Source organism: Peromyscus maniculatus, chromosome 3 (assembly GCF_049852395.1).
Source record: "Peromyscus maniculatus bairdii isolate BWxNUB_F1_BW_parent chromosome 3, HU_Pman_BW_mat_3.1, whole genome shotgun sequence".
Taxonomy (NCBI): domain Eukaryota; kingdom Metazoa; phylum Chordata; class Mammalia; order Rodentia; family Cricetidae; genus Peromyscus; species Peromyscus maniculatus.
The window spans coordinates 134552316-134578294 of NC_134854.1; the positions used below are offsets into that span (position 1 = coordinate 134552316).

At 48.9% G+C, this 25979-nt stretch overlaps 1 protein-coding gene across 2 annotated transcripts; it reads right to left on the minus strand.

Annotated features, from left to right (window-relative positions):
- Ssuh2 (ssu-2 homolog) lies at positions 1 to 25632 on the minus strand. Of its 2 annotated transcripts, none has more exons than XM_006993914.4 (12): positions 25516 to 25632; positions 22431 to 22529; positions 21832 to 21913; positions 20723 to 20852; positions 19220 to 19280; positions 18124 to 18248; positions 16397 to 16459; positions 14831 to 14916; positions 13601 to 13693; positions 12770 to 12875; positions 5994 to 6101; positions 1 to 1119 (listed from the first exon to the last, which is right to left on the minus strand). In XM_006993914.4, exons 1-12 carry the CDS (start codon positions 25541 to 25543, stop codon positions 973 to 975), a joined length of 1128 nt encoding a protein of 375 aa, XP_006993976.3. In that variant the 5' UTR covers positions 25544 to 25632; the 3' UTR covers positions 1 to 972. The 2 variants fall into 2 exon arrangements, with proteins under 2 accessions (XP_006993976.3, XP_006993975.3); XM_006993913.4 differs by having other exon boundaries at positions 20723 to 20855.
- Positions 25633 to 25979: the final 347 nt, after the last annotated feature.

The window sequence follows — 25979 nt, forward strand, 5'->3', positions numbered from 1 at the left end:
TTTATTCTATTTTTACTCACAATTCAAGGGTACAGTTTGTCACAATAAGGAAGGCACAGCAGTAGGGGTGTGAGGCAGCTGGTTACATTGTATCTGTGGTCCAGAAGAAGTAGATGAACACTGGTGCTCAGTTCACTTTCTCCTTTTTAATTCAATCTAAGACCCCCATGAAATAGTGCTGTTCACAGTGACAATGGACTTTGTCACCTCAATTTATCTAATCTGGAAACTCTCTCATAGACATGCCCAAAGGTTTGGTTCCCGGATGATTCTAGATCCTGGCAAGTTCGCAGTCAACATTAGCCATCACAGTACCCATGAGTGACAGCCACTATATAGCTTCCATGTTGTGAGGAAGCCCACACTGTATGGAGGTGGCCTAGAAGGCAGCTTCCTAACAACCAGCAGATGTTTTTAACACTAGTCTTCAGGTGACTAGAGTGCCCATCCTTGAAGCAACCCCCCACCCCCCCCAGCCTTCTTTTCTCCAAGTGAGGCCTCAGACTTTGCACGGTACAATCAAACCATCCCAGTCAGTGTTTCCAGCCCAGAGGATAGGAAGCAAAGGTGCCGGGTGGAAGTTGACCCATGAGTATCTTTCAACACTCCTACAATGCTGAGCATGGCTCAAGGCTCATAGCAGAATCCAGACTAAAACAGGGATCAGCAATATGAGACCCCATACACAACAGAGATATTAGATTAGGGGGAAAAGCAGAGCTCCCACCATTCATATTACATCTCTCCCTTATTCTACAGATACTTTCTTAGGAGAATTCTTATAAGTTAAACATGGGTCCCACCAGACCAGCTCCATCAGGAGATGAGTCTTGACAGATGATTGACCAATTGTTCAGAAGGACTTCTGGAGTTTGCAAGGGGTTGTCTAACATCACTAACATAACTAAACTCAAAGAGCACTGCTGTCCCCTCGTCAGTGTGACTGGTGGACTCTGGGGACAGCTGTGCCTATCAGAGGATGGTGCATCCACAGCAGTATCGCTCAGGGTAGTCAGCCACGTACACCTGGTGGTCGGTGCCATAGATGTAGTAGACAGAAGTCTTGCCTTGGTACCAGTAGTGAACTTCGGTGATGGGGATCAGCTCGATGGTCTGGCGCTGAGGAAACAAATGGCCAAACACAGAGTTGCACTCAAGTCACTCATTTGTTTATGAAGCAGCATCTGCTCCCTGTGGCCTGCGGGGTAATGTGGAGAGCTGGGTGCACAGGATGTCCAGATCTGGCCATCTAGATGCATCTCCTGCTATGGTCCTGTGCTAGTCCCATTTCTGTTGCTGTGATAAAATATCCAGACCAAAAGTAACCCAGGGGAGAACGGGTTTATTTGGGCTCATAACTCCATGTTACCATCCATCTCTGAGGGGAGTTGATGCAAGAACTTGAAACAGCTTGTCACATCCAAAGTCCAGAGCAGAGAGAAAAGGAATGCGGGCATGCCTTCTCCTGTTCATCATCCATCTCTACGCTCACCCAGTCCAGGACTCAAACCTACAGAATGGTGCTGCCCACAGTGAATGTGTCTTGCCATCTCAATGAACATAATCAAGACAATCCCCCACAGCCATGCCTACAGGACAACCTGACCTAAACAAAACCTCATTGGGAGAGACTCTTCCCAGGCGATCCTAGAGTATGTCAAGTTAAGAACTAACTACCCATCACTGCTCCTTCCTCTGGTCCTAGGAAAAAACTAATTTCTCTTCAGCCACTGTCTGATGTTAGAAGTGAGGCATGGACATCCCCAGGGGACTCCAAGGAAGCTGCATGACATTTCCAGAAACATAAATGTCTCCATGAGATACTGGATGGGGTGGAGAACAAAGCTGTTTTCAACACTTGTTTCCAAACCAGCACAGAGATGTCTGGAGTGGCTTATTGATTTTGATTTTGGTTTTAAGATAAAATGTTAAAGAAATGCCAGCGTTTGGTGGATTCTGTCAGGCTTATCTGCTCAGAAGTCCCTCAGCTACCATCACAGCTGTGTGTCAGCACGGCCTCAGGGGAGTCTTTCTCAAATGCTCTCCTTTTGCAGATGGGGAAACAGGAGGTTCATGAGACTTCGGGTTCCTCACCTTAGCAGTCCCCATGTCAAGCTCAGATCTCCTCCCGGCATCCACCTCTTCCTAAACAACTTCCCCTCAAAGAGGGAGTAGAACTCTCTGTCTCCCATAGAGTCTGCCTCAGTCCCTCATCCCCAGGCCCTTTCCAAAACCTTCCCACCCCCAAGCTCTGCTGAGGAAGGAAGTGGGGCTCCTGCAGGGGGGAGGGGCTTCCCTGCCGCCTTTAGTCCCTGGTACCATCTGACTGTTGGCAAGGGCGACCCCTAGCTGGTATACAACGTAATTCCTCCTGATGCTGAAGTGGCATGTCCCCGGGACGTTTCTGTAGTCGGCCCTCTGCCTTTTGCTCATGCTGCTTCCACTTCGCACTCTCCAGGATCCCCAACCCAAGGAAAGGGTGTGATGGCTAAGAGCCAAACCCTCCTCACTTGCTGCAAGCTCTTCCCATCAGAAACACCCCAGCTTGCAGCTCTTGACCACTCAGAGGCCCTGGGAGAAGAAGAAGCTGAAGCCAGATGGTTGCTCAGATTTCTCTCCTAACTGCCTGTGAGTTCCCAAGGAAGACTGGGGCAGAGCTGAGCTCTGGAGGAGGAGCTAGGAACATAGGACATTGCCTAGGATCAGGGTTGGAAACTTCTGTGAGACCTCCTGTGGGGTACTGAGCTCCATTTCTCTAGACCTTGACTTTCTTATCTGTAGAATGGGGTCAAAACTGTCTCAGAGTTCAGATGCCAAATGAAATCAAAAAACTAACGCATATTCATAAGCCAGAAGCTATGACGCAAATGATCATTTTGGAAATCAAAAGGCAGAAGCCCCCTCCTCCCCCAAAATTGTCATTCAAAGCCTCCTAAATGAGGACTAACAGGCACATGAAGGTGAGAGCTAAGACTGCTGCCCAGAGGTCTGGGCAGAGGATCAGGAGCACTCTGACTTCTAGACCCTTCTACAAGAAGCAGCAGCCACCCCACCTCCATCCACTATGAGCTCAGAAGGTCTGCATTTGAGCCCACAAATCACCCAAGCCCTCAGCCCTTCAGATGATGGTCCTCTTGCTATTGCCTGCTTATGTGTTTGCGTCTTGGCTGTACTCTGCAATGGAGAAAACTCTAGAAATCCACTTGCAGCTTCTAGAACTGTTCACATTGTGGTGGCCACCACCTTCTCATGACTAGATTCCACTCCCCACTTTCTGTAACAAGAACAAAACACCATCATAGATCATTGGCTCTGGCTCCAGGACCAAAGGCCAATTAGAAAAGAGGATCCCAGATGTGGCCTCAGTCATTCTGTCCCCTTAAGAAATATTTTTTTTAATGTGCACATCCCTTGCCTTGCTCTTTCCAGCTCTAGAATTTTCCACAGTGGATTATGTTGCTTGAGGTGAGATTGGGAGGTGGGAGAAAGACTTTAGAGGCCACAGAAGCCACTCACATAACATGTCATTTAGGGCAGCAGGTTATGAAAGGACTCACGTTGAACACTCTGTGAGTATAATGGTCCCCAGACAGTGACCAGTGTGTGCAAGTTTCTCAAGTCATATTGTCCCTCAAGCCCCAGTATTCCTGAATCCTCCTGCCAAGCCCAGAGTAAATGTCTCACTTAGGGTCTCCTCCTTCATGTAAGCCAAATCATCCTGGCAGGAGTGGAGATATTCTAGAAAGGCACTCATGTCCCTCCCTATCAGACTATTGACACAATGGATCCCCCAGGGAAGGGAAATGACACAAGGTGTCGGGCACCTTGCAGAAAAGGGGACAGCCTGGAATCTGATGGGTTCATGATGAGTGGGACCACACCTTGACCAGGACCTAAACCTGTCAGAATCCCAAAGGCAGACTTGGAGGGAGGGAGGGAGTCACTAGATTTCTTTCGGTATGCCTCTTCTGGGTGTGCTGCATGGAGTAAATCTTTCGCTGCTTTTGCATATTGGGAACAGGTGGCCAAGCCCAGACTGTGGGCTGCCGGGATCCAGGCGCTGTGCTAACTACTCAGGTAACAGCTGTAAAACTCCACCCATGCCAAAGCCAGCTCCCCGGGAGACCAGTGGGTGATCTGTCTCTACCCAGTCCCGTTTCCTGACAGCCTGCCGCTGCACCCACCCCAGGTCCGAGCACTAACCCCCATAGCCCAACTCTCTGCAGAGAACTCTAAGGGATACAGAGCCTACCGTCCATGTCCAGGGCAGATAGTGCCAAGAAGAAGCAGCCCAGCCTCCTGGCCTCCAGGTAGGTGGTCACTGGGGCACGACTGAAGCTCAGAGCCACCCTGGGATCAGACTGAGGTTGACATGTCACCCAGCTTGACTTCCTCCTCACTCCACCCACAGCTCCACAGTGACTGGAGCTCAGAGCTACTCTGAGATCAGACGGGGAACGCCATGTAACTGGCTTGGTTTCCCTCTCAGCCCTTCCCCAGTCCTTCAAGCAACCCTTCATAGTAAGTGGCACTCACATAGGCATTCCTTGGGGTTGCTTTGTAGAGCCCAACCTGAGATAAGACCCAACCTCACCACTTCACAGACACTGAGGTTCAGTGGAGGGGAGGGGTTAGTCCAAACCTTCAGAGAGTGCCAGAGCGGAGAAATGGGTACCAAAAGGGTATGTTCTGCAGTGTCTGGACCACTGGCAAGGCCCCAAGTCCCACACCTCAGATCCCCAAAAGCCTATACTAACTTCCAGAATTGCTACTAAAAGAACTGCTGGCCCTAATAAATTATGTCCACTGTCTGGGCTTCTGTTTATGAGAACAGCCCAGAGGCTCAGATTGGACCCGGGGACACCACAGAGACTACTGGCCCAGATTCTTGGCTTTCTATAGTTTTGTTAAGATATTGAAAAGCTGAAAGGTTCCGAGTAAATGTCTGAATGCTAGAAAGTCTGAAAACTCCCTGCCCTGTGCAGACACAGAGCTGAGTGGAGAGTGAGCCTTCAGAGGGTTACCCGGGTGACCACCCAGCCCTGGGAGGCAATGGAGTTTGCGGTGCCTGAAGCTCACTGAAGTCCCCTTCCAGATCCCAGGTGGTCCCAGTTCACTTTAAAACATGCATCTTGGCCTTCTCTCTCCTGCCAGCAGGAGAGATGTGCAGAGAAAAGGGAGTGGGACTCATTGGGAAAGGCAAAAAAGGAAGCAGGTTATGGCACAGGTTAGCACCTGCAAACCCTTAGCCCGCAGCAGCAGCAGTCAGGGAAGAAACCAGCCACAAAGGCATTCGAAGCAGCTGCCCAGGACCACAGAAGGATGCATGAGACCCAGAATCTAAGCCCTGGCTGCAAGGCCCAGGTTCCCCACCACTAACCTCAAGCACAGGGTGTTCCCTGAGGTCAATACTGGGAATCTTTTTCAGTTGTTCTGATTTTTTTTTTCTTTTCTCTTTTTCTTTGAGACACAAGCTCTCACTGATAAGCTGGGCAGCAAGCTCCAAAGAGCTGCCTGGACCCCCGGGGCTAGTGCCACTACAGCAAGGCTTTTATGTGGGTACTTGGGATCTGAATTCGAGTCCTCGTTCTTGCACAACAAGCAAGCACTTGACTCTCCCCAGACCCCAAGAAGTCTACTCCGTGCTGCAGGGATGGTGATTCTCGTGGCAGACACCACTGCCACCTAGTGGCCACCAGAGGAACTCCCCAAATGGAGCAGTGCACCGGCCTAAGGCCAGGGTGCTGACTGGATTTCCTTCCTGCTCTCTGAATATGAGGGAGTTAGAATCAAAATCACACGAGGACTCATTTCTTGTAAATAAATCGCCCGCCCTCTCTCCCAGTGGCCGATGGTCCCTCATGCCCCTTCAGCCTCATATGCGCATTTCCCGGGCCCTTGATCCCCTGCACCCTCACTCCTTAAGGCAAAGCCTCAGTGGGCAGGGAAGCATTCCCAAGCCAAGCCCTCATCCTCTGCTCCCCCTGCCTCACCTGCTGAAGGATGCGGGCGCGGGAAGCCAGAACGGTATTGTGTTCCTCAATGCCCCGCTGGGAGGCCAGAGAGATATCCCGCAGGGGGAAGTCCACGATGGGGTACACCTGGAGAGACAAACGGATGCCTCACTTTCGCTCCCAGAGCACCCCCACAGAGAGCCATGGAAGATGCCAGAGAGTGATGGGAAAGACTCCTGGAGGCCACACTGCAAGCTAAGAGAAACTCTTTAGCCATCATTCACCACTTTATTGGCTCAGGGAGCCCAGGACAAAAGGGAAGGGTGCAGAGAGCCTACATTCCCGCCTGCCGCTTATGTTTCCCTTTCCGTGGTCCCACTGTGTGCCTGCTGAGCATCATGCTGAGTGCTGAGATAAAGCCAGAACTCAAGCACGTGGGTCATGGATCACACCTGTGGGGCGTTTACCCACCACCCCCACAGCTTCCCAGAGTTTTCTTGAGTGCGAGCAGCAGGAAATATTAGATAGAAGTATTTATAGCGGAGAATCTTGCGGAGATAAACAGATAGAAAATAAAGGATAGCCTCGAGAGGGCCTGGAACCTATTCCAACGGGCCCGGACTGTCTCTGGTCCAGGGTTTTTATAGAGACGCCAAGGGGTGGAGCAAAAGACCTCCTCCCCCAGCACAGCCAAGTGCAGACCATCTCAGACACCTGCACTCAGGCCCGTGGTCCTGATCATCCTCTATTTGGACCTGCTGGGTAAAGCCACGAGGAACCCCAGAACGGGCTCCCACAGGTCCCCCCTTCTTAATATATAAAAAAATAACTATTAATGGCTTACAGCAATCTCCATAGCTGTTACACCTCCCAGTATGGGAGTAGAGGATGATATAGATGGCATTTCTCTTTTGAATTAGGTCCAAGGTGACCACAGCAGTCTTAGCTGCCTCAAGCCCTTTCTAAACCAAAACTCTTAAGGCGACTACAAACTTAAAGAATCCCTTAGCTTCATCATTACCATTAACAGGTTAACATAAATATTGCTATACATAGTCACAATTCTCTCAATCTTACAACTCAAAGCAAACTCTTAACAGAACCATTAGAATTAGCATATATGGTGCTATATATAGTTAACAATTTTCTCCGTCTTACAACTTTAACTCACTCATTTGAATTTTCTTGTTAACAGAACATAGGAAAAACTTCGATGTATTCACATCAAACTTAAACATTTTCTTAACTCCACAAAACCAGGGTGCATTAATATCAATAGGTTTCTGCGAACATAATTCAATCTCATAACTCCTCCTTTTCTTTATAATTTTTAAACAAAAACTCAAACCTAGTTAGAGGACCCAAACTTTTCTGTTTAAACAGTTCCATTTGTAACATAAAACCAGTTCCATAAGTAATTTCATTTTTACATAAACAGTTTCACAAAACAACTCATAAATCACCAGTTAATAAAGCATATATGCATACACAAAATTGCATCTTGATTCTAAGTAGAAATACATTTCTTCATTTAAACAGTTTCTTTTTTAACCCAATTCCAGAAAACCGTTCCTAGGTCATTACTATAAGTAAGCTCAAAATTGTCCCATTGCAATGAAATCTCTCTTGTTCATTTCATTTAAGTACCAAAATTCAAATGATAAATATTGGTACTAGCCTTCCAAATTTGAAGAAAGTCATAACCAAAATGTTTTTGTAATTTTATCTCATTTTAAGTTCAAAAAGTTTAAATAAGAAATAAATTCTGGTACCAGGCTTTTACTTCCAAATATGAAGAGACTTTTTTAACCAAAACTTTTTGCAGTTAATAATTTTTGTTCAAACAAGCGTCTCTGCAACTTTTGTTCTCACAGACAGACCTTTTTAGTATAGTAAGATTTTAAACCGCACCGTTTTTGCTGTTAAGCTCAGGTTTTTCTGTGCTGCGTTGATATTCCACGGATCTCAGCTGCGGATGCCTTGTGCTGGTTCTGGCGTCCGCCATTCTTAGCTTCTTAGCGGCTTCTGGAGCTTTTGAAACCATTCAGACTGCCTATTTTGCAGTCTACTAGGACACTATCTCCTGTGTCTCAGGTGTTTTCACCATATACATTAATAGACTCACACTTAACATTTACACTTTTTCACAAACTCACATATAACATTTTTGCCTTGCAAAGCATTTAGACTCATATTCAACATTTACACGTTTTTACAAACTCATATACAACATATTAACATCTACTTATTTATACTTTAAGGAAACTATAGAACTACTTTAGCAAATATATTTCTTATTAATTCTTATATACTTATATCCATTCTATCTTATTTCTTATTTAAACTTACATTTACAACTAGCATCTTACAAGCTTATTACTACATGTCTTAAGACTACCTTAGATACTTCTTACAAGCTTATATTCTTAAAGGAACTCTATAGATCTATTTTACACACTTATATAGGCTACCATTAGCATATATCTAACTTAGCAAACACCTAAAGATTTCTTAACACAGATCTAACAAGACAGAATTTTTATAAACTCACATATCTTATATTTGTCTTTCTACTTCTTACTCTTAATTATTATCACCATCTATCAGAAAGATTCTCTTAACTAGACAGGAAGTACGTACATCATTTCTAAAGTTTACAGTTTATAGTTAGCTTTGTTATAAAGCACTGGGATTTAGTGAGTGTTGTCATTATAGAGTTGTGATACTTGTTGCTAGGGGATTGTAACATTCTCAGGACGAAGCCACACCCCAAAGTTGTGAGTTCTCTCAGCAGTTCCGGACAGGCAGAGATGCACTGTCAGCGGTAAACGGTTTTTTAACTAGAGGCTGTCCCTTCACCCAAATTCATAATAGCTCCCCTAAATGCCTCAATTCAGACAAACATTTCTATTACAGCAGTACTTTTGGTATGCTCTTCTGAAAACTTCACTTCACGCTGAGGGTGAAATTATCTTATTTAGTTGCTGTAAAGCTCTTCGCCAATACTGCACAGCTATTAGGTGGTATTTTAAGGATTTTAAAGTGACTTGTTTGCTCTTATAGGTAGCTTTTTGTCATCCAACTGCCGTAAAAACTTTGCACAGCTATTAGGGTAAATAAGGCATTTTACCAATGGAGCCCCATACCGCGAAGCGCCTAGTTCCATATTCTTTCAATTTTTCATTGGAACTGACACTTAAACCCTTAGACAACTTTTCCCCTTATTCTTTTAAAAGCTGTATTTTAATTTTAGAGCTGACAAACGTGTTTCAGGGCAATGTTGCCATCTTTAGCAGAAAAACTACCTTTCCCAGAATGCATTTCCCTTATATCAGTCCATAATAATATCAGTCCCATATATCATTTCCCATATATCTTTTCGGGTCTGAGAGTCAACTGGTTCTCTTTTACTAGACTTGCTTACAAATTCTTGCCCGGGAGGTTTGAACAAAGTTTTTTGCTTTTGGAACGGGAGATTTGAACAAGCACTTTACATTTTCAGCTATGGCACATTGGGAGGTTTCTATTCTCAGCTGGCTTTAACAGGTGTTTCAACTTCATCAGACACTGGCCCCCGAATCAGAACCACACCTGCCTCGTTAGCCGGCATTGAGGCTGGCATTTCTGATAGCAGCTTTCCTCGGGGCTTGTGTTTGTTTTAGCCAGTCAGTGAAAAACAAGATCATTTACAACAGCTTTTCCATAGCTCCTTCAGAGATTTTCTCCCACTGATCTTATTCTCATTTTGCTTGTTCCTTCCCCCCCAGATGCAGAGCTTCAGGTATCTATCTGTGGCTCTGTACCTCTGCTAGCTGCCTTTGGAGGTAGGGGCTTTTTTTTCTCCCCCTGAATCTGCCTCAAACTCTAGCAGCTTTGTCAGGTCATGCATTTTCTGGGGAGGAATCTGTCCCTTCTGTTTCTTCAGAGTCTTTCTCCCAAACAGTTCCCAGTTTGGTCTCAATTTATCCCCTCTACCCCAGAAAACAGTTTCCGACACTAGAGCGGTGGCTTTCCCTGCTACTGAAGGTAGGGGCTTTTTGTCCGTTTCTGTTTTCAGGGTCTGTGTGGTTTGCGTACAGACTGAAAATCTAACAACGGAGGTTTTTGCCATTTCTCAACTCCCATTAGGACAGGTGTTTTGCCTCATCAGGCCTTCACCTGGCCCAGTCCCCCAGTGGGTTGTGTTTGCTTGTCTGGGTGCTCAAGGACAGAGCTTATGCCAGAGGCAATCACCCCTCAGGGCAACACTCCCTCATCTCATCTCATCTCATCGGGAGTCAGTTGAAACAAAGCTTTTCTCAAGGAGGTGCTTTCTCTGACAGAAAAGAAAAGCTTTTACTCCTGGAGAGTTCTGTTCTGCCCTGGCTGGGCTCTTTCCCCAGACAGCGTTCTGACTCAGCAGCACAACTGCTTCAGACACAGTTCAGCTTTACTGTTTTCCCAGAAAAGTCCTTTCTCTGATAGGAAAGCTTTTTCTCAGATTTCTTTTTGTAGCTGTGGACCTATCAACCTGGGACTTGTAGGAAAGTGGACAACTGTGCCGTTCCCACCGGCTTTAGCTTTGTTTGTTCATTAGCAATCTTCCCCTCGGGTCCTGTACTTTCCTGCCTCAGCTGTGCACTCCAGGAAGTTTACCACTGCAGGAACCCTAGTATCCCCGAAATGCACCCCAACTCAGAGACGCTGGCCAGTCACCTCTGGGTTTTTGGTCAGAAGCGAGGATACAATGCTAACAGTTTGCGTTGCTTCAGGGGATCTTTGCTTTAGGAAGATTAGGAGCACCTTTTCATTCTGAAATGCTCACTCAAAACCTTTGCTGCCTCAGCTCGGCTGTAACTGAAAAGCTTGGCTTTTTTGTTTTTCTCTGGTAAAGTTTCCGGCCCTTTTGGGCTCTCTGTAGCTCTTCACCCTTACTCTCCCAAGCGTTTCCTTCAGGGTACACTGTCTTAGTAGGTTGAAGAGACAGAGCTTAGAAGGGGTTTTTAGAAACTTTTTCCTGCCTCCTGCATTGCAGGGAGGATTGTTAAAGCTGGAAAGAACTTAGAGGTTTTGCTGTCTTAAGTTTGTTGTTTTCCCTTAGAGCTAATCACAGGTGGTCCCCATACTAATCTCTTCAGGTGATTCTAATTTTTGTCAAATTTAGTTTTTAGTTTTTAAGTTTAAGAGAGCTTTTGAAAAAGATTAAGGCTTTTTAGAGAGATTTTTCCCCAAAAATTTTTCAAGAAAAGCTTTATAGTTTAAGAGAAAGATTTTTCCCCCCAGGAGAAAGACCAACTTTTCCCAAAACTTCCCAACTTTAAACTTTGACTTCTTACACGCCCATTTTTGCTTCAGGGAGAAATTACTTTCTCCTGCTGCTTGGATTTGGCTTTTCAGCTGTCCAGAGGTCAAAAGCTTCCATAGGAAACTTTTCCTTCCCCATAAGCTCCAAGAAGAGCTTTTTTACTACCCGAAAAGCCCAAAGAAAGATTTTTTCCCCAGTTTGCTTTCAAAGCCCCCAAAGTTAGAAAATTGAGTTTTTCTGTCTAGTTGCCTTACTTATTTTTTCCTACACAATCTTATACTTCTAAGTTTTTCCTAAACTATATTACTACCCTATATCTTATACTTATCACAGATAGAAATTGAGAAAGGGATAGAAGATAGAAAATTTTGACAGAAGAGAATTTCGCTGCAGCATCGGACATCCTTCCAGTCCGCTTTCCTTTTCTCTCGAGGATAAAACGCCTGCCTTCCCAAAAAATATATATAAAAAAATATATATATTCCATAACACCGGCATGCCTTTCCACTGGCAGGGCTAACTCAGCACTTTCACCAAAAACTCTGTAATAAAACTATTATTTTCCTTTATCTTTAGTCCCTATTACTTTGTCTTAAGTCCCTGTTCATTTGTCTTTAGTCCCCCCTCTTTTTCCCTTTTTTTTTCCTTTTTTCTTTAGTCCCCTTTTTTCTTTAGTCCCCTTTTTTCTTTAGTCCCTTTTTTTTCTTTAGTCCCTGTTCACGGCGCCATTCTGTGGGGCGTTTACCCACCACCCCCACAGCTTCCCAGAGTTTTCTTGAGTGCGAGCAGCAGGAAATATTAGATAGAAGTATTTATAGCGGAGAATCTTGCGGAGATAAACAGATAGAAAATAAAGGATAGCCTCGAGAGGGCCTGGAACCTATTCCAACGGGCCCGGACTGTCTCTGGTCCAGGGTTTTTATAGAGACGCCAAGGGGTGGAGCAAAAGACCTCCTCCCCCAGCACAGCCAAGTGCAGACCATCTCAGACACCTGCACTCAGGCCCGTGGTCCTGATCATCCTCTATTTGGACCTGCTGGGTAAAGCCACGAGGAACCCCAGAACGGGCTCCCACACACACCGACATCAAAACTGCTCGCTATGTGCCCAGCCGGAGCAAAATGAATGGTACAGAGTCCCAAGCAGCAGGCTGGTAGCTTCATACGGCCCATACGTGAGAGCATTGACTCAGTCCCTGAGATATCCCCATTCCCAGGCTGCCGTAGGCAACCTTCTCCCGTGTGGAGACAAGCCCTGCCTCCCTTACAGCTCCTCCTTTAGCTCATAGCACTGGCAGCCCAATGCTCTTTCCCACGTCCACTCAGCATCCGTTCCACCTGGGCAGGGGGCTGATGACCTCATGGCCCTGACACCAGGCTCCACTCAGAGTCATCCAGGGCCTCATCCCTGGCTGGGCAGCTCTGTCCCCACCATACCCACCTGCCCTGAACCCCACAGAGGGTCGGATGCTCCAGCTAGTCTTCAGGATGCCAACTTCCTGGCCACCTGTGTGTGAAGGCACCCTCCTTACCGTGGCATTCTCGTCCCGGAAGAGGTTTTCCCCTCTGGCTTTGGCGAGCACCTCCCCGGGGCAGTGGAGGTGATGTGGGGACACAAACTCAAACAGGCTGTTCTTCCTGGGAAGGGGGGGGGGGGAGGAAAGCAGAGCACCGCATGGGCTTCAAATCACCGATCATCACAGTCATTACACCTGCGCTGCATGGGGCTGGGGGCGGGGCCTGGAGTGAGTTCGCAGCCTCGCTAAGCTCGGTGCCCTGGCCTGGGAGGAGCTAGTCCCTGTGTACCTTGGCTTGCCTAGCATTTATCCTGGCCAGGGACAGGCTTCGTGATAGGAACACATCCATGGCTGACCTAGAGGCACATACACACAGTTGTATCCCAGACATCAGTGTTCAGGGGCCCAGGGACTGCTGCCCTAGCAGGTGACGATGACAGATGTAAACTCAAAGCTAAAGCAGGCGTGATGGCTGAGTGGGTGAAGGCACTTGGCTGCCAAGCCTGACAACCGGAGCTCAATATCTAGATCCTATATGGTGCAAAGAGAACCAACTCCTGCAAGTTGTCCCCTGACCTCCACGTGACGGCCACGGTACTCAAGTGCCTGCACGTGTACACGTATGTGCACGTCCACATTTGAGCATGCTCACATTCACACAAAGTTTAAGAACATTAACTTGAAAAATGAGAATAAAAATAAACACAGAGCCAAAGCCCGTCTGCATCCTCTACCCCCCACAGCTGTTCCCTCCTGGACCAGGAGGAAGCCCCCATGACGGAGAGGTTCTCTGTACCAGCAACACCCCCTCACCTCCTCCAGGCCTGGCCCCTGGGTGTCACTTACCACATGATGACCAGCTGGATGAAGTGCTCCAGCTTCCGTTCCCCCTTGCAGGTGGCACATGTCTTGTTCCCCCGCCCAGAGCAGGTACTGCACCTGTGACCACAGTGAACAGGGCTCAGTATTATTGTGGTTCTCAGAGGCCCCTGCCCTAACCCTCTTCAGTAGACGACTCTCTGACTGTGGTAGTATAGACCTGCCCACCATCACCCTCCAGCCTCTGACAGCTGGACCCTAGTATCCTCTTAGGAGCTTACCCTTTCCATGCCCAGCCCACTTAGTTCTTTGGCTTTTTGTTCCTACGCTCTGTGGCCAGCTTGGGATCTCAGCCTGGCTGGTTACCTCATTCCATCTCTCTGGCAACACTAAGCCAACACAAACATGGACCCAAGTCAATGCAATGCGAACCACCTCAGGATGCTCTTAGAATTCTTCAGAAGAGTGTCCTTTCCCACCGGGCTGCTTAACCTGGTCCCCTCACCACTCCAGCTTGGTGACACTATTTAAGCACCTGGATCCAGCTAGACCTGATGCCATGACAGAAATATACTTTTGGACTATACGGTCATTGGGCCCATACTTTTTTTTGCCACAGCCAATTTGAATTGGGTCATTTTACTTGAAAAATGAAATAAACTAATGTTCTAACCCCCCAAAAAAAAAAACATTCTTCACTGGTCATGGAAGAAGGTATGGTAAAGCTTGGCCAGCGAGGTTTGACCATTAACCAATCTAATTTTGAACCTTCTCAGTCCTTATAGTTTTGTTTCCCTTTAAAGGTTTATAAATAGCAAGAAGACATAAGTTACAAGATGCCACCGCCCACTGTATGCAAAGCCCCAAGAGCAGAGATAAAATGTTCTGGGTTCTTCAGTCAGTCAGCAACGTGCTAAGCAGCCCCTCCAACCAGGCCCTGCTCTGGGGTATAAAGAAGGCTTTGCCCAGAGCCTGTGCTCAGAGTTTAAATCCCCCTTCCAGCTGGTGTTTCCTGGAGCTCTTCTCCATGCCCCATCTCCTCACTCCTGCCCCACATACTTTGGATGGCTTCCTAACACGCTGGGCCTTGAGACAAGCTCACGCTCATACAAACCACAAGAGCATCCGATAGGCACAGACTCTGGCAGTACAGCGGTGAGGAAAGCCGGGGGCCCGCGCCCTTTCCGGCTGCACAGTGACCAGAAAGAAACCGAAGACTAGAGAGCCTTCCCCCGCCCACTGCACGCCCACTCCTACCTGCGCCTACCAGAGCCAGAACACATGTGGCATCTCCGCGGCTGCCTGGCCTTTCGCTTGGTGCCACTGCAGGATGAACACCTCACCTGTGGACACACCCAGACTCAGCAGCTCCCTCCCAGAAGCAGGGCCCAGGCCACCCCGAGACCAGCTTCCCACCCAGTCACATGACCCTGACTCAGGTCTCTTCTTCCCCTGGGTTTGTGGCTTGTGGCTTGTGGCTTTGTGGCTTAAGGACTGGTGGTTTTGCACCCTGCTGGGCACAGGATCATGTCCATAGATCCCTGTTTCTCCTCTCTGATTTGTCCCCACCCCAAAGCCCCAAGACCTGCCCCCAACCAAGTGTCTGGAAGGAGCCAGGAGTATAGTGGCTGAAGACCAGGGTGAGGGCAGGTGCTTTTTAGGAAAGTACCCAGGGCTGGACTCCTGACATTCAAAGGAAGCACAAGGAGAGGAGGAAGGGACCCAGGGAGGAGGACAGAACAAAAAGATCACGAGGTCGAGAGGGTCCAGATGGGGGGTGGCTGCAGACAATGCCACAGGAGGCAAAGGGCAGGAGGAGACATGGAGAGGAGAGAAAAGACAGGTACAGCCCACTGGGACCCACAGTGAGCAGGTGAGACGTGAGTGCCCAGCAGGCCCCTGGATGGAGGGAGAGTCATGGTGGGACATGGTGGGACAGCAAGTGATCAATGCGTGTCTGAGGAGCAGACTCAAATTGGGAACCTTGGCTTGAACGTCTAGCCTCCAGAGCCAACAGATTCTGTCCCTTGCAAACCCAGGATGTCTTGGTGTGACTGGCCTCACACTCAAGCATCCATCAACCGTCTTGGGTCATTCAGCTGTACCCTCTTGCAAAAGATCATCCAAGCTGGGATTGTTGACTGTTCGCACCCCCTCGTGGAGGGGTGGGGAGGGTCACAAAACTCTCACCTCAGTATCCAGCCACTCTCCATCACCTGTTATATGCAACTCAGCCTCAGGGAGGCGCTAGAGTATATAGGTCTGGAAAGAGTAGGGAAGGGGCACTCCATCTATGCAGACATGAAGCCCTCCTCCTGCTGGGTAACACATTTCAGGTCCAGCATGCTGAGGGAGGAGCATTCACACGCCTGGGGGTTACCTGTAAGTACCCCCCTGAACCCTAATATATTTATTGGTTCTCCAGAATGAACTTTGGTGGAATTGTGCCTGGGTCCGTGGTTGGGACCTTAGGAAAAGGGACAGAAGTTGTTTTCATCTTTCCTTGGGAAGGCATTTTAGCATGGTCTTAAGACCCATTCTTTTAGAGGGTCCAGTCCTATGCAGATTCTCAATGCCTGTGAGGAGGAAGGTGAGAAACTCCTAAATTGAACCATCAAAGCATGAGTGAGGGTCACTGGAGGCATCCATGCTGACCATCCCAGCCACAGATAGGAAACTGGAGCCTTGGAAAGGGAGGTGACCCACCAGATATGACACTGTGGGTGCAGGGAACCCCGAGGCCCTTACCTAACCCTGCCATCCCCATGCCCACCCCAACACTCGCACAGGATCACTGACTCATATGGCCCATCCACGACTCACCATGCCGGCCCCATGGCAGCCGCTGCACTTGTAGCGGCCACGCCCGTGGCATTTGTGACATTCCTGAAAGGGAAGAGATAGTTCTCCTTTGATGGAGGTCCCTCAGCAGGTCCAGACAGTGTGCTCTCACACTGAAAGGATGCACAGGGGCCCAGAAAACCCAAAAGGCTCATGCATTCTGCTTGGGAGAGAGGAGGAAAAGAAATCCTAGAAGGCTTCATTCTCCCAACCCTAGAATATCATGGGGAACTATAAGGGGGAAAGGCCCTTCCAAGTAGCTGGAGAGACAAAGGGACCCGAGTGCCAACCCAAGGCCTCATGCTAGAACGTCCCCAAAGCCCAGCCCAGGCTTTCCCACACGCTAAGATGGGGGTTCTGTGAGCCCTCAACCAGCTCACACTCTCGCTTTCCTGTCAGACTAAACTACAAAGGCTGATGGAGGCTGCATCCACAGCTCACTCACATGGGCCTTGAGAACACACAAAGTGGACAATGTTGTTGTGAAAGGCAAGAAGCTAACTGCTAGACTCTTGTCATTGAATGCAAATAGTTTTTTGCATTGTCCAAAAAGAGTGAAATGCTTTCGTGCCTCTTCAGCTCCTCCGCAACCAGTAACTATAAGGACCCATAGGGGTCTAATTACATTCTTTTTTTTTTCCCCAAGTTTACTTTTTTTTTCCTTTTTTATTTTTTATTTTATTTTATTTTACAATACTATTCAGTTCTACATAACAGCCACGGATTCTCTTGTTCTCTCCCTTCCTGCCCCCTCCCCTTCCCCCCAGCCCACCCCCCATCCCCACCTCCTCCAGATCAAGGCCTCCCCCAAGGACTGAGATCGACCTGATAGACTCAGTCCAGGCAGGTCCAGTCCCCTCCTCCCAGACTGAGTCAAGTGTCCCTGCATAAGTCCCAGGTTTCAAACAGCTAACTCATGCAACGAGCCCAGGACTAATTACATTCTTAAATCAAGTGTTAATGAGAAAACAGACAACTGTCAGTAAGAACAGAGTGAGGGTGTCAATCAACTACCAGGTCTCCTACACTTCCTGCTAAGAAGGATTTCTATACAACAGACAGACAGCAAACCTATTCCCCTATTGACATCCGAGGAAAAGCTCAATGGAGTGTGTGGGGGTGGGGGTTGTATGCTTGTGTTTGCACGGCTCACATGGAGACCAGAGGTCACCGTTAAGTGTCTTCTTCCGTCAACCCCCACCTTACTGTTTGAGACAAGATCTCTCTCTGAACCTGCAGCTCACCAATCTGATAGGCCAGTGAGCCCCAGAGGCCTTCCTGTCCCTGCCTCTTCAGCGATGGGGTTACAGGTGCAAGTCCCCACACCCAGCTGTTTACATGTGTGCTGGGGATAAGAACTCGGACCCTGTGCTTGCTCAGCCAGCAATTTGCCCACTGTGTTTCAGATTTTAGCTCACATCAATTTCGTGGAGTCCTCCACTTATCTTACTCTCGAGCGAAAACCAAGCAAGGAAGCATGTGTGCACACAGCTGTCCTAGAACTGCTGTCGCTTGCTATTTCCAGCTGGTCATGGTCCTCTTACTGTGTGAGTGTTGCCGCCCTAAGATGCATGCTGTTCTGAAGCTGGGTTTTATTTTTACCGCAGGCATGACCTACCAGGCTGGGCCTGGGAGAAAGTCTGAGGAAGCATGGAGAAGAGGGAGAAACGGACTTAGAGAGCAATACAGATGATCCAATCAGCTGTTACCTTGACCAGAGAGGAGTGAGGCACTTGGAACTTTCTGGTGTCTTCCTGAAACATTGGAGGCACCTGGACCTTCATATCCCAAAGCCTGGGAGAGGCGCCTCTCTGGGGTCCATCCACTGAGTGGTCTGACACAGAAGAGGCCATTGTGAGGACAGTAAAAGGCATCAGGGATAAACTTTTGTGTATCTACCAAAGAGCATGACACCCTCCTTGGCGCACATCATGAGCTGGGGCTACAGAAGAATGTCAACAGGGCCCCCTGGCCTCCAAGGCTAAGCACTTTGGACCTGGGTTTGAATCCTGGCTCTTCTACAGGATTCCCAGCTGTGTGGCTCTAGGAAAGTGATTTAAGCTCTCTGGAATTTAATCATCTCATCTCTAGCATGGGGATAAATAATGATCCCCCAGCATGTAGGATTGCAGTGACAATTAAATTGAAGAATGTGTATAAAATGCCCATCACAGGATGAGCACACTCTGAAGGATCAATGACCAGGAACCATCACCAACCACCACACACACTACCCTGTTTTCATCCTTCCCCTCCCGACAGCGTGTTCTCACACTGAAAGTATGCATAAAGGGCCTGGAAAACTTAAAAGGTTTGTGCATTCTGCTTGGGAAAGAAGAGGAAAAGAAATCCTGGAAGGATTCACTGAGAAGGTGACACCAGGCTGGGTTTTGAAGAATGGACTAGAGATGGACAGCAGAGAAAAGTTCCCAGGAAAGAAAAAAAAAAAGCCTCTAGAGCATGGCAGAGGTAGGGTGGCACAGTAGGTGGGGCATCTGAGCATCTAGAAGTTTAGGGGTATTTGGTGGATGCCCAAGCACAATGCTGTCTTTGCAGTCAAAGTCAAATGCTAGGCTTTCCCCGGCCTCTTGTAACCTACTTCCCGGGGAGGATCACCTTCCACAGTCAGCACTGGGGAGTCTCTGAGATGAAAGTTGTCTCACCATTTTATAGCAAGTGGGGAAACTGAGACCCCACAAAGACAAACATCAGATTCAGCATTAGTAACTGAGCCAGGTCCTGATAGGGTTCCCCAGCCCCAGCCTGGTCCCTTCCAAGCAAACTGACTCCAGACAGTTCACTCACTGGTGACCGGCTGAAATGTCCACTCGCTGACTCTGGATTCACTGAAGGTCTCTAGCCGGTACTACAGAAGAGAACACGAGTGTGTCACAAGCAGTGTCCTTCCGGGTGACAGTACTATGTTGCAAAAGGATGAAGCTTCCACCAGCACAGGCTGCTGAGAACAAAGAGTGTGACCCCTGCCAGGACCCCACCCAGTGCAATCCTATGATTCTACCAGGGAATCATCTACAGGAAAAATCCTATAGATGTTAGCCCATGGTGCATGGAGGCCCCAGGTTCCTGCTCTAAGCTCCCCATGACTCATGACAAAGTCCTCCTTAGTCCTTATGCACAAACCTAGGGTGAGAAGGGACCTTGGGCCTCACCTGGGTCTCTCTCTCTCTCTCTCTGTCTCTCTGTCTCTCTCTCTCTCTCTCTCTCTCTCTCTCTCTCTCTCTCTCTCTCTCTCTCTCTGTCTCTCTGTCTCTCTCTCTCTGTGTCTCTCTCTCTCTCTCTGTGTGTGTGTGTGTGTGTGTGTGTGTGTGTGTGTGTGTGTGTGCATGTGGAGGTCCTTAGGTATTGTCCCTCCGGCGCTGTCTACCAGCTTTTTTTTTTTTTTGGTGTGTATATATACATTTATTCTGCCAAATCATATATATATATATATATATATATATATATATATATATATATATAATTATGTGTGTGTGTGTGTGTGTGTGATAGAGAGATGACTTCTATTCAGCTCTAAAGAAACATGTATCCAGCTTTTAATGTGGGTTCTGGGGACTGAACTTGGCATCATGCATGTATAACAAGCATTTTCTAACTAAACCATCCCCTCACCCTGTCTCTTTCTCTCTTATGTGGGAGAAAATGGAGGCTTAGGGAGGCCAGCTGTTTTGCCTAGGTCACACAGCTGCAAGCCAGCCTCTTTTTCCCTCCACACCCAGGACCGATCTACCCTCATGGCCTGACTTCCACTTGGTTGTGTCTCGTTGAAGGAAAAGTTGGACACTTGCGAGTGTGGCCTGAGCTTCTCTCCCAGGGCCCTGTTGGTGTAGGAGCCTGACGCACCTTCTATGGTCCGAGTGTCAGAGGCGGGAGCTCCCCAGTTCAAAGGCACAGGCATGGCTTGGGAGACACAGAGGCTAGGCAGGGTCAGGGGAACAGACTCATGAAAGGGTGTAAGGAGGCCCAGGCTTCGGGTCAACAAACCTGACTTTGAACCCTAGATCTACCACATCTAACCAACTGGTCAAGTATCTCCGCCTCTCCTGATCCCTAGTACTGGCTCCAGACACTGTGGACAACGCCACATTGTGATGGACAGTTGTGGGGTGGAGGGGTATGACATGGTCTCATCTGCTTTTCACAATGCCTAGTGCACGGGAGGTTGTCAATCACGATGAGTCTTAGGTTCTGATCATTAGAGTAGGGAGGCTGGGGGAGAGACTGCGTGCACGTCCGGGACCAATGCCCCCACAGCCCAGTGTCCCCAGCCCCCCGGAATGGCCCCCCTACCCTGCAGAGGGTTTGCTGTCTCAGCTCCTGGATGATGAGGTTGCCGGCAGCTGTGCTGCTGTAACAGCACTGGGAGTTCACGAAGCTGAGCAGGGCCTCCCGGGCCACCTCCTCGGTCACCACGGGGACTCTGCTGGGAAGAGGGCAAAGGGGCAGAGGTCTGGGAGGAGCTGTGGACTCCCCACAACCGCTCCCTTAGGGTGTAGGGGAACACCGAGGCCCCAAGAGGGAAGGATCCGAGGCCTGACTGTGCTGAGGCGTCAGTGCAGGGGGGACATCTAGCCAAGGTGCCCACGTGACAGGATGCCTAGGGTAGGTGGGACATTCTAGAATGCCTGGGACCCACATTAGCCCAAGTATGGGGCTTAGGAAAGAGACTAAATTGTAAATTAAAAAAAATAATCTCCTGAGAAAACCAACTTATAGGGAGGAAAGATGATGAGTTAGGGCTGACAGTTTCCATGGTCACAGATGAGTTAGGGCTGACAGTATCCATGGTCACTTGGCTCCATGCTTCTGAGCTCAGGAGACTCCTCTAGGCAGGCCACATGCTCAGCCACAAGGTGCATTTGGGAAGGGGCCTCACCACATCCCTTCTGCATAGAGTTGGCTGGAACACAGAACTCTGTAACAAGACTTATCAAAACAATGAAGATGTACATGGGACCCCCTAAGATAGATATTTGGGGGCAAGGAGGACTTCAACAACAGAGAACCAGAGTCAATGTTTGAGCAGCATGAGCCAGACACACATGTGCGCACTGAGCTCTGCAGTCAGGCAAAGGCTGCCGTGGACAATATACACACAAGTGATTGTTGCCAGATTCCAGTATCACAGGACTTACAGATACAGCCTGGGGGCTGGGTTTGGCCCAGAGGCCAGAGTTTGCAAAGCCCTGATGTGGTCTGTGGTTTCCACCACTTCAGAGCATGACACCCTGAAGATTCCCAGGCCATATCCCTAGGGAGATCTGGCTCAGTGGGTCTGGGATAAAGAGGGTGTCCCCAGAGGGTTTTTCAATGGCTGAGGCAGTATCAGAGCTGAGCACTCCCAAAGAGAGTTCCCATGGGGCAACAGGGGCATATGGAAATGCATCATTGAGCCTCACCTGTGCTCCAGGACTGAGGACCAAGATGCAGGCTCCAGAGACCTTCCCGGGGCCTCCAAGGATGGAAAGAAGACCTGCCTTCCTAGAGGAGAGGGAAGGAAGACATCATCCCAGCTCAGAAGAACAGGTGTTGATGCTGTGAAAGGAAGGCTGGCCTGGTGCAGGTTCAAGGCCAGCCTGTGGTATAAAGAAAGAAAGGAAGGAGAAATAGGAGGAGAAGGAGGAGGAAAAGGAGGAGGAGAGGGAAGAAAAACAGAAAAGCAAAGAGGGCTGGGATCATAGGTCAGTGGCAGAGGACTTGCCTTGCTAAGATCTGCCAGACCCTATATTTAATCTCTAGTGCATCCAAAGTCCAAAAATCACATAAAAAATGATATATGTAATGCAGCACCAGCAAACAGAATAGGAATTTTAAGGCCATCATCATTTGGGTAGCAGAATGTTCAGGGCCACAGAACACTGTCCATTCTCTATCAAATCCCACCTCCCACTTCTCAAGAACCCAGGAGAAAGGGGAGCTATCTCAGCTGACCTATCCACCCCTCAACCAGCAAGAGCCCCTGGAAAAAGCTGTAGGAACTATGACTACTCTGACTCACCACGCCCTTGAAGAAGCCAGTCATAGCTGGGCAGTCCCGCCAGGAGCTCGTCAGGGGGCATCACGGGACTCTCCGCCTCAAAACTGAGGTCAGCCATACCTGTCATGAAGACAAAAAGAGGGCCGTGTCAAACCTTGCAGCAGCCAAGGAGATGGGGCAGAATCACAGTGACTTCAGGGAAAGCTGAAAAAACGAGGGTGGGCACACAAAAAACCACCTCGTTCTTTGGGGAAGGCACCTCTTCCAAACCCTAGGATGGGCTGAGGGTGTGGCTTAGTGATAGAGCGCTTCCCTAGCACACACACAAGTCTGACCCCCACCGCAGGATAAACATCAGAGAACCCTCTAGATCTTCACTTCCACCAAAATTAAATTCTGTGGCCATTCCTTCTAGGTTAATATGAGTGGTGAGCAGAATGCTAAGCAGGCCTTGCTCTCCAGGAGAGCAGCCAGGCTGACATGGAAGGCAGGGCTGAGGGCTGCTGGAGGTTGTAACTCGTGGCTGGGGTCAGTGGAGAAAGAAAGGGAATGTCATGAAGGCTGGCACTCCCTCCCTGCCACCCTCCAAGTTAGGAATGCCCTTCTCTAGCAGTGAGACAACCCTCACATGCCAGTTTGGAAATGTTCACCTGCAGGGAAAGACTCGGGGTCAGGAAGGTGAAGGCTGGAATAGGGGTCTTTCTGAGCCAGGGTCCATATGTGTCCATCCACTGTAGTTCCCAAGAGCTCAGTAAAGATCAAGGTCAGGATTGAGTAGACACAAGTCCCAGTGTCAGAGGGATCAAAGGCCATCATGACTGTGTGTAGCTATGGATCTGGGCTTTCCACCATGCCATGCCTTCCCAGGTGTCACACAGATCTGTGTAACTTATCCCCTCTCCCATCAAAATAAAGCAAGTCGTATTGGTGCCCATATCACGGGGCTGTGTGTGCCGGCCTCCAGCCCTGAGCATGGCATATAAAAAAACCACTGTCCCTGTGCTGAACTCGATGTGTGTTCCTTTAAACTAGAAAAAAACAATGAAAATGTCAAGTATGGGGGGTAGAAAAGGCCACTTCTGTCTCCTGGACTGCCCTGGCTGTCAGGCAGCCTTGGGTCAGCTAGGGCACCAAACTCCATCTCTTGCAGGGAAGACAGAGAAAGGCCATGTGGCTGCAGTGTCCTCCTAGAGACCAAATAAAAGGGGCAGGAGGATGGGAAGAGTGGAAGGTGGGTGAGTGGAGCCCCATCCATCACCCTGGAGCCACCCTGACCTCTGAGGCAGTCCCAGTACCTCAGTGCTAAATTTACGTCACCATTTCTACCCAAACAAGAACGGACGCTAGGCTGACCCCCAGAAGGGCACATTTCCTGTGTTACAGGATGAGCACAACAGGACCATGGAGGTCACCTGCATTGTGCCGCATCGTCCCCAGGATGTTGGGGTGAGTTTGGGGGCAGCTGTCTGGCTAAGCACCTCACCCTGTCACACATGGTGCTATCTAAGCTCCCACAGGAGTGGCCTCCCCATGCTATGTGGCTGCTGCATTTTCCCATTCATACAACAGCAAAATGAGGCCCAGAGATTCAACCTGAGGCCACCAGCCCACGCAGGCACAGCAGAAAGAAGTGCTCATAGCTCAAGCCTGCCTCCATGTCCCCAGGGCCTCTCCACCTGTCTCCAAGTCCCCAAGCAATCTGCTGCCGAGATTTGCCTTGCAAAGACAGATGGAGAGGTGGGGTCTCCGCTTGCCAACCACAAACTAATTTTCTTCTGCGTGAAAAGAATTGTTCTTGTGGAGGAGAACAGTTAACAGAGACACCCTCTCGTCTTTTATCTTTCCCAATGCCATTCTCTCTGACTCGGAACCTCCTCTGTCTTAACAGGATCCCAGTGTGGTCCTCTCCAGAGCATCAGCATCTCAATGCACATCTGCCCATCGCATCACATTCCACATCTTATCCCTTTCAATTCGTGAGTTCTTCTCTGGAATACTGGGAGAAAGAGCAGGCATCCAGTGGGCACATGTGAGTGTTAGGTATGCAAAGCACCCCCTATGTGTGTGAGTGTGTGTGGCTAGAACTTCACTTAAGCATATAAAGAGACATTCAGCCCTCTCTACCTTCAGCTCTCCCATCACAGCCCTGCCTCTGGGCCCCTCAGCTCTCTGTTTCAGCCCATATAGCCTTGGAAAATGAAGTCCAGAAAGTCTGAGTGAGCTGAGCTGAGTCACCCAGCAATCCAGAGGCTGAGCTTGAATCTGAATCCAGATCCCACTTGCTAGCCTAGCCAGTGGGAAGGGAAGTGGCATCTGTAAATTCAAAGTCTGCTAAGAAGCCACAGCGGAAGGGGAAAAGATGGCACTGGGTATGCGAAGAACTTCAGTCCCAGGGTCCATGAAGATGTTCACAGACCCCTCTAGGGTTCCCATAAGAATGACAACCCCCTCATTGCATACCTAGAAAGCAATTCAGTGATACTGTACCCATACCCTAATACCTCCCATTCAGACCTCCTGACCCAATTTCCTTTTACACATGGAAAAATTGAGGTTCAGAGACGTTAAGTGTCTTGGCCCAAGACCCCACAGCCAATTTAAACTAAAATGATATCCCCCAATTCTCCACCACCCCGGAACACCACCACACTTCCCGTTCCAACTCAGGAAGAAAACTTTCCTTTATGTGAGCATAGTCCATTTCCTCTGAAACCTGTTTCCCTTCTTAGGTTTTAAGTAGCCCTTCGCTCCCATTGTATTTCTGTCCTGCTAATGACAGACTGGGGTCACCAGGACTGTGACAAGCAAGAGGGGTGTGTGAGATTTTGGCAGCAATGCTGTGCATTAGCTGCATCTACGAAGGAGAGAGAAGAATCCTGAGGTTCAGGCTTCTATTTGGCTGGATAAGGGGGAGGGGGTCTCCTGGAGGTAGCTGTGGCATCCTTTCCATTGCCCCAGAGCACATAACAGAGAGGCTGTTGGCTGCCACCAGCAGTCTTTCCGGAGCAAAGAAAAAAGGAAGGAAGAGATAGTCAGGACAGAGATGCTTGTGGAAGGCAGGTGCATAGACATAGAGGTGGCCCGCCCCATCCCAGGCTCTACTCACTGTCATCCTCACAGGGTTCCCTGGCCATGGTCAAGACTTCCAGCCAAGTGGGTGTCTGTGTTCCTGAGGACTGTGGTTCCAATCTGAGGGACTACCCTCAGCCCCTCCCAGCCCATTGTTACCATTCTACACATAACAGAGGCAAAGCCACCATGTGTCTGTCAGAGCAGGGCCCCACCCTCTGTCCCAGGTCCTTGAGTGTCCCACAAGAGCCTTTCACTTGCCAAGCTCGAGGCCCGGGTACCGGCTGCATTCTGCGCAGGGCACTCACATCCTGCCATTGTTCTCAGCGAGGATTCAAATCCTCCTCTGTCTGACAGAAGCCTAAGTGCCGGACCACCATGTTACTTCATACACCAGTCAGGAACAGGTTTCTAAGTCCTGAGGGAACACAGGGAACTGGTTAGCAACCACAGGAGACTGCCCCTCAAGGGAGAGACCACAAAGGTGCTCAGACTAGCTGG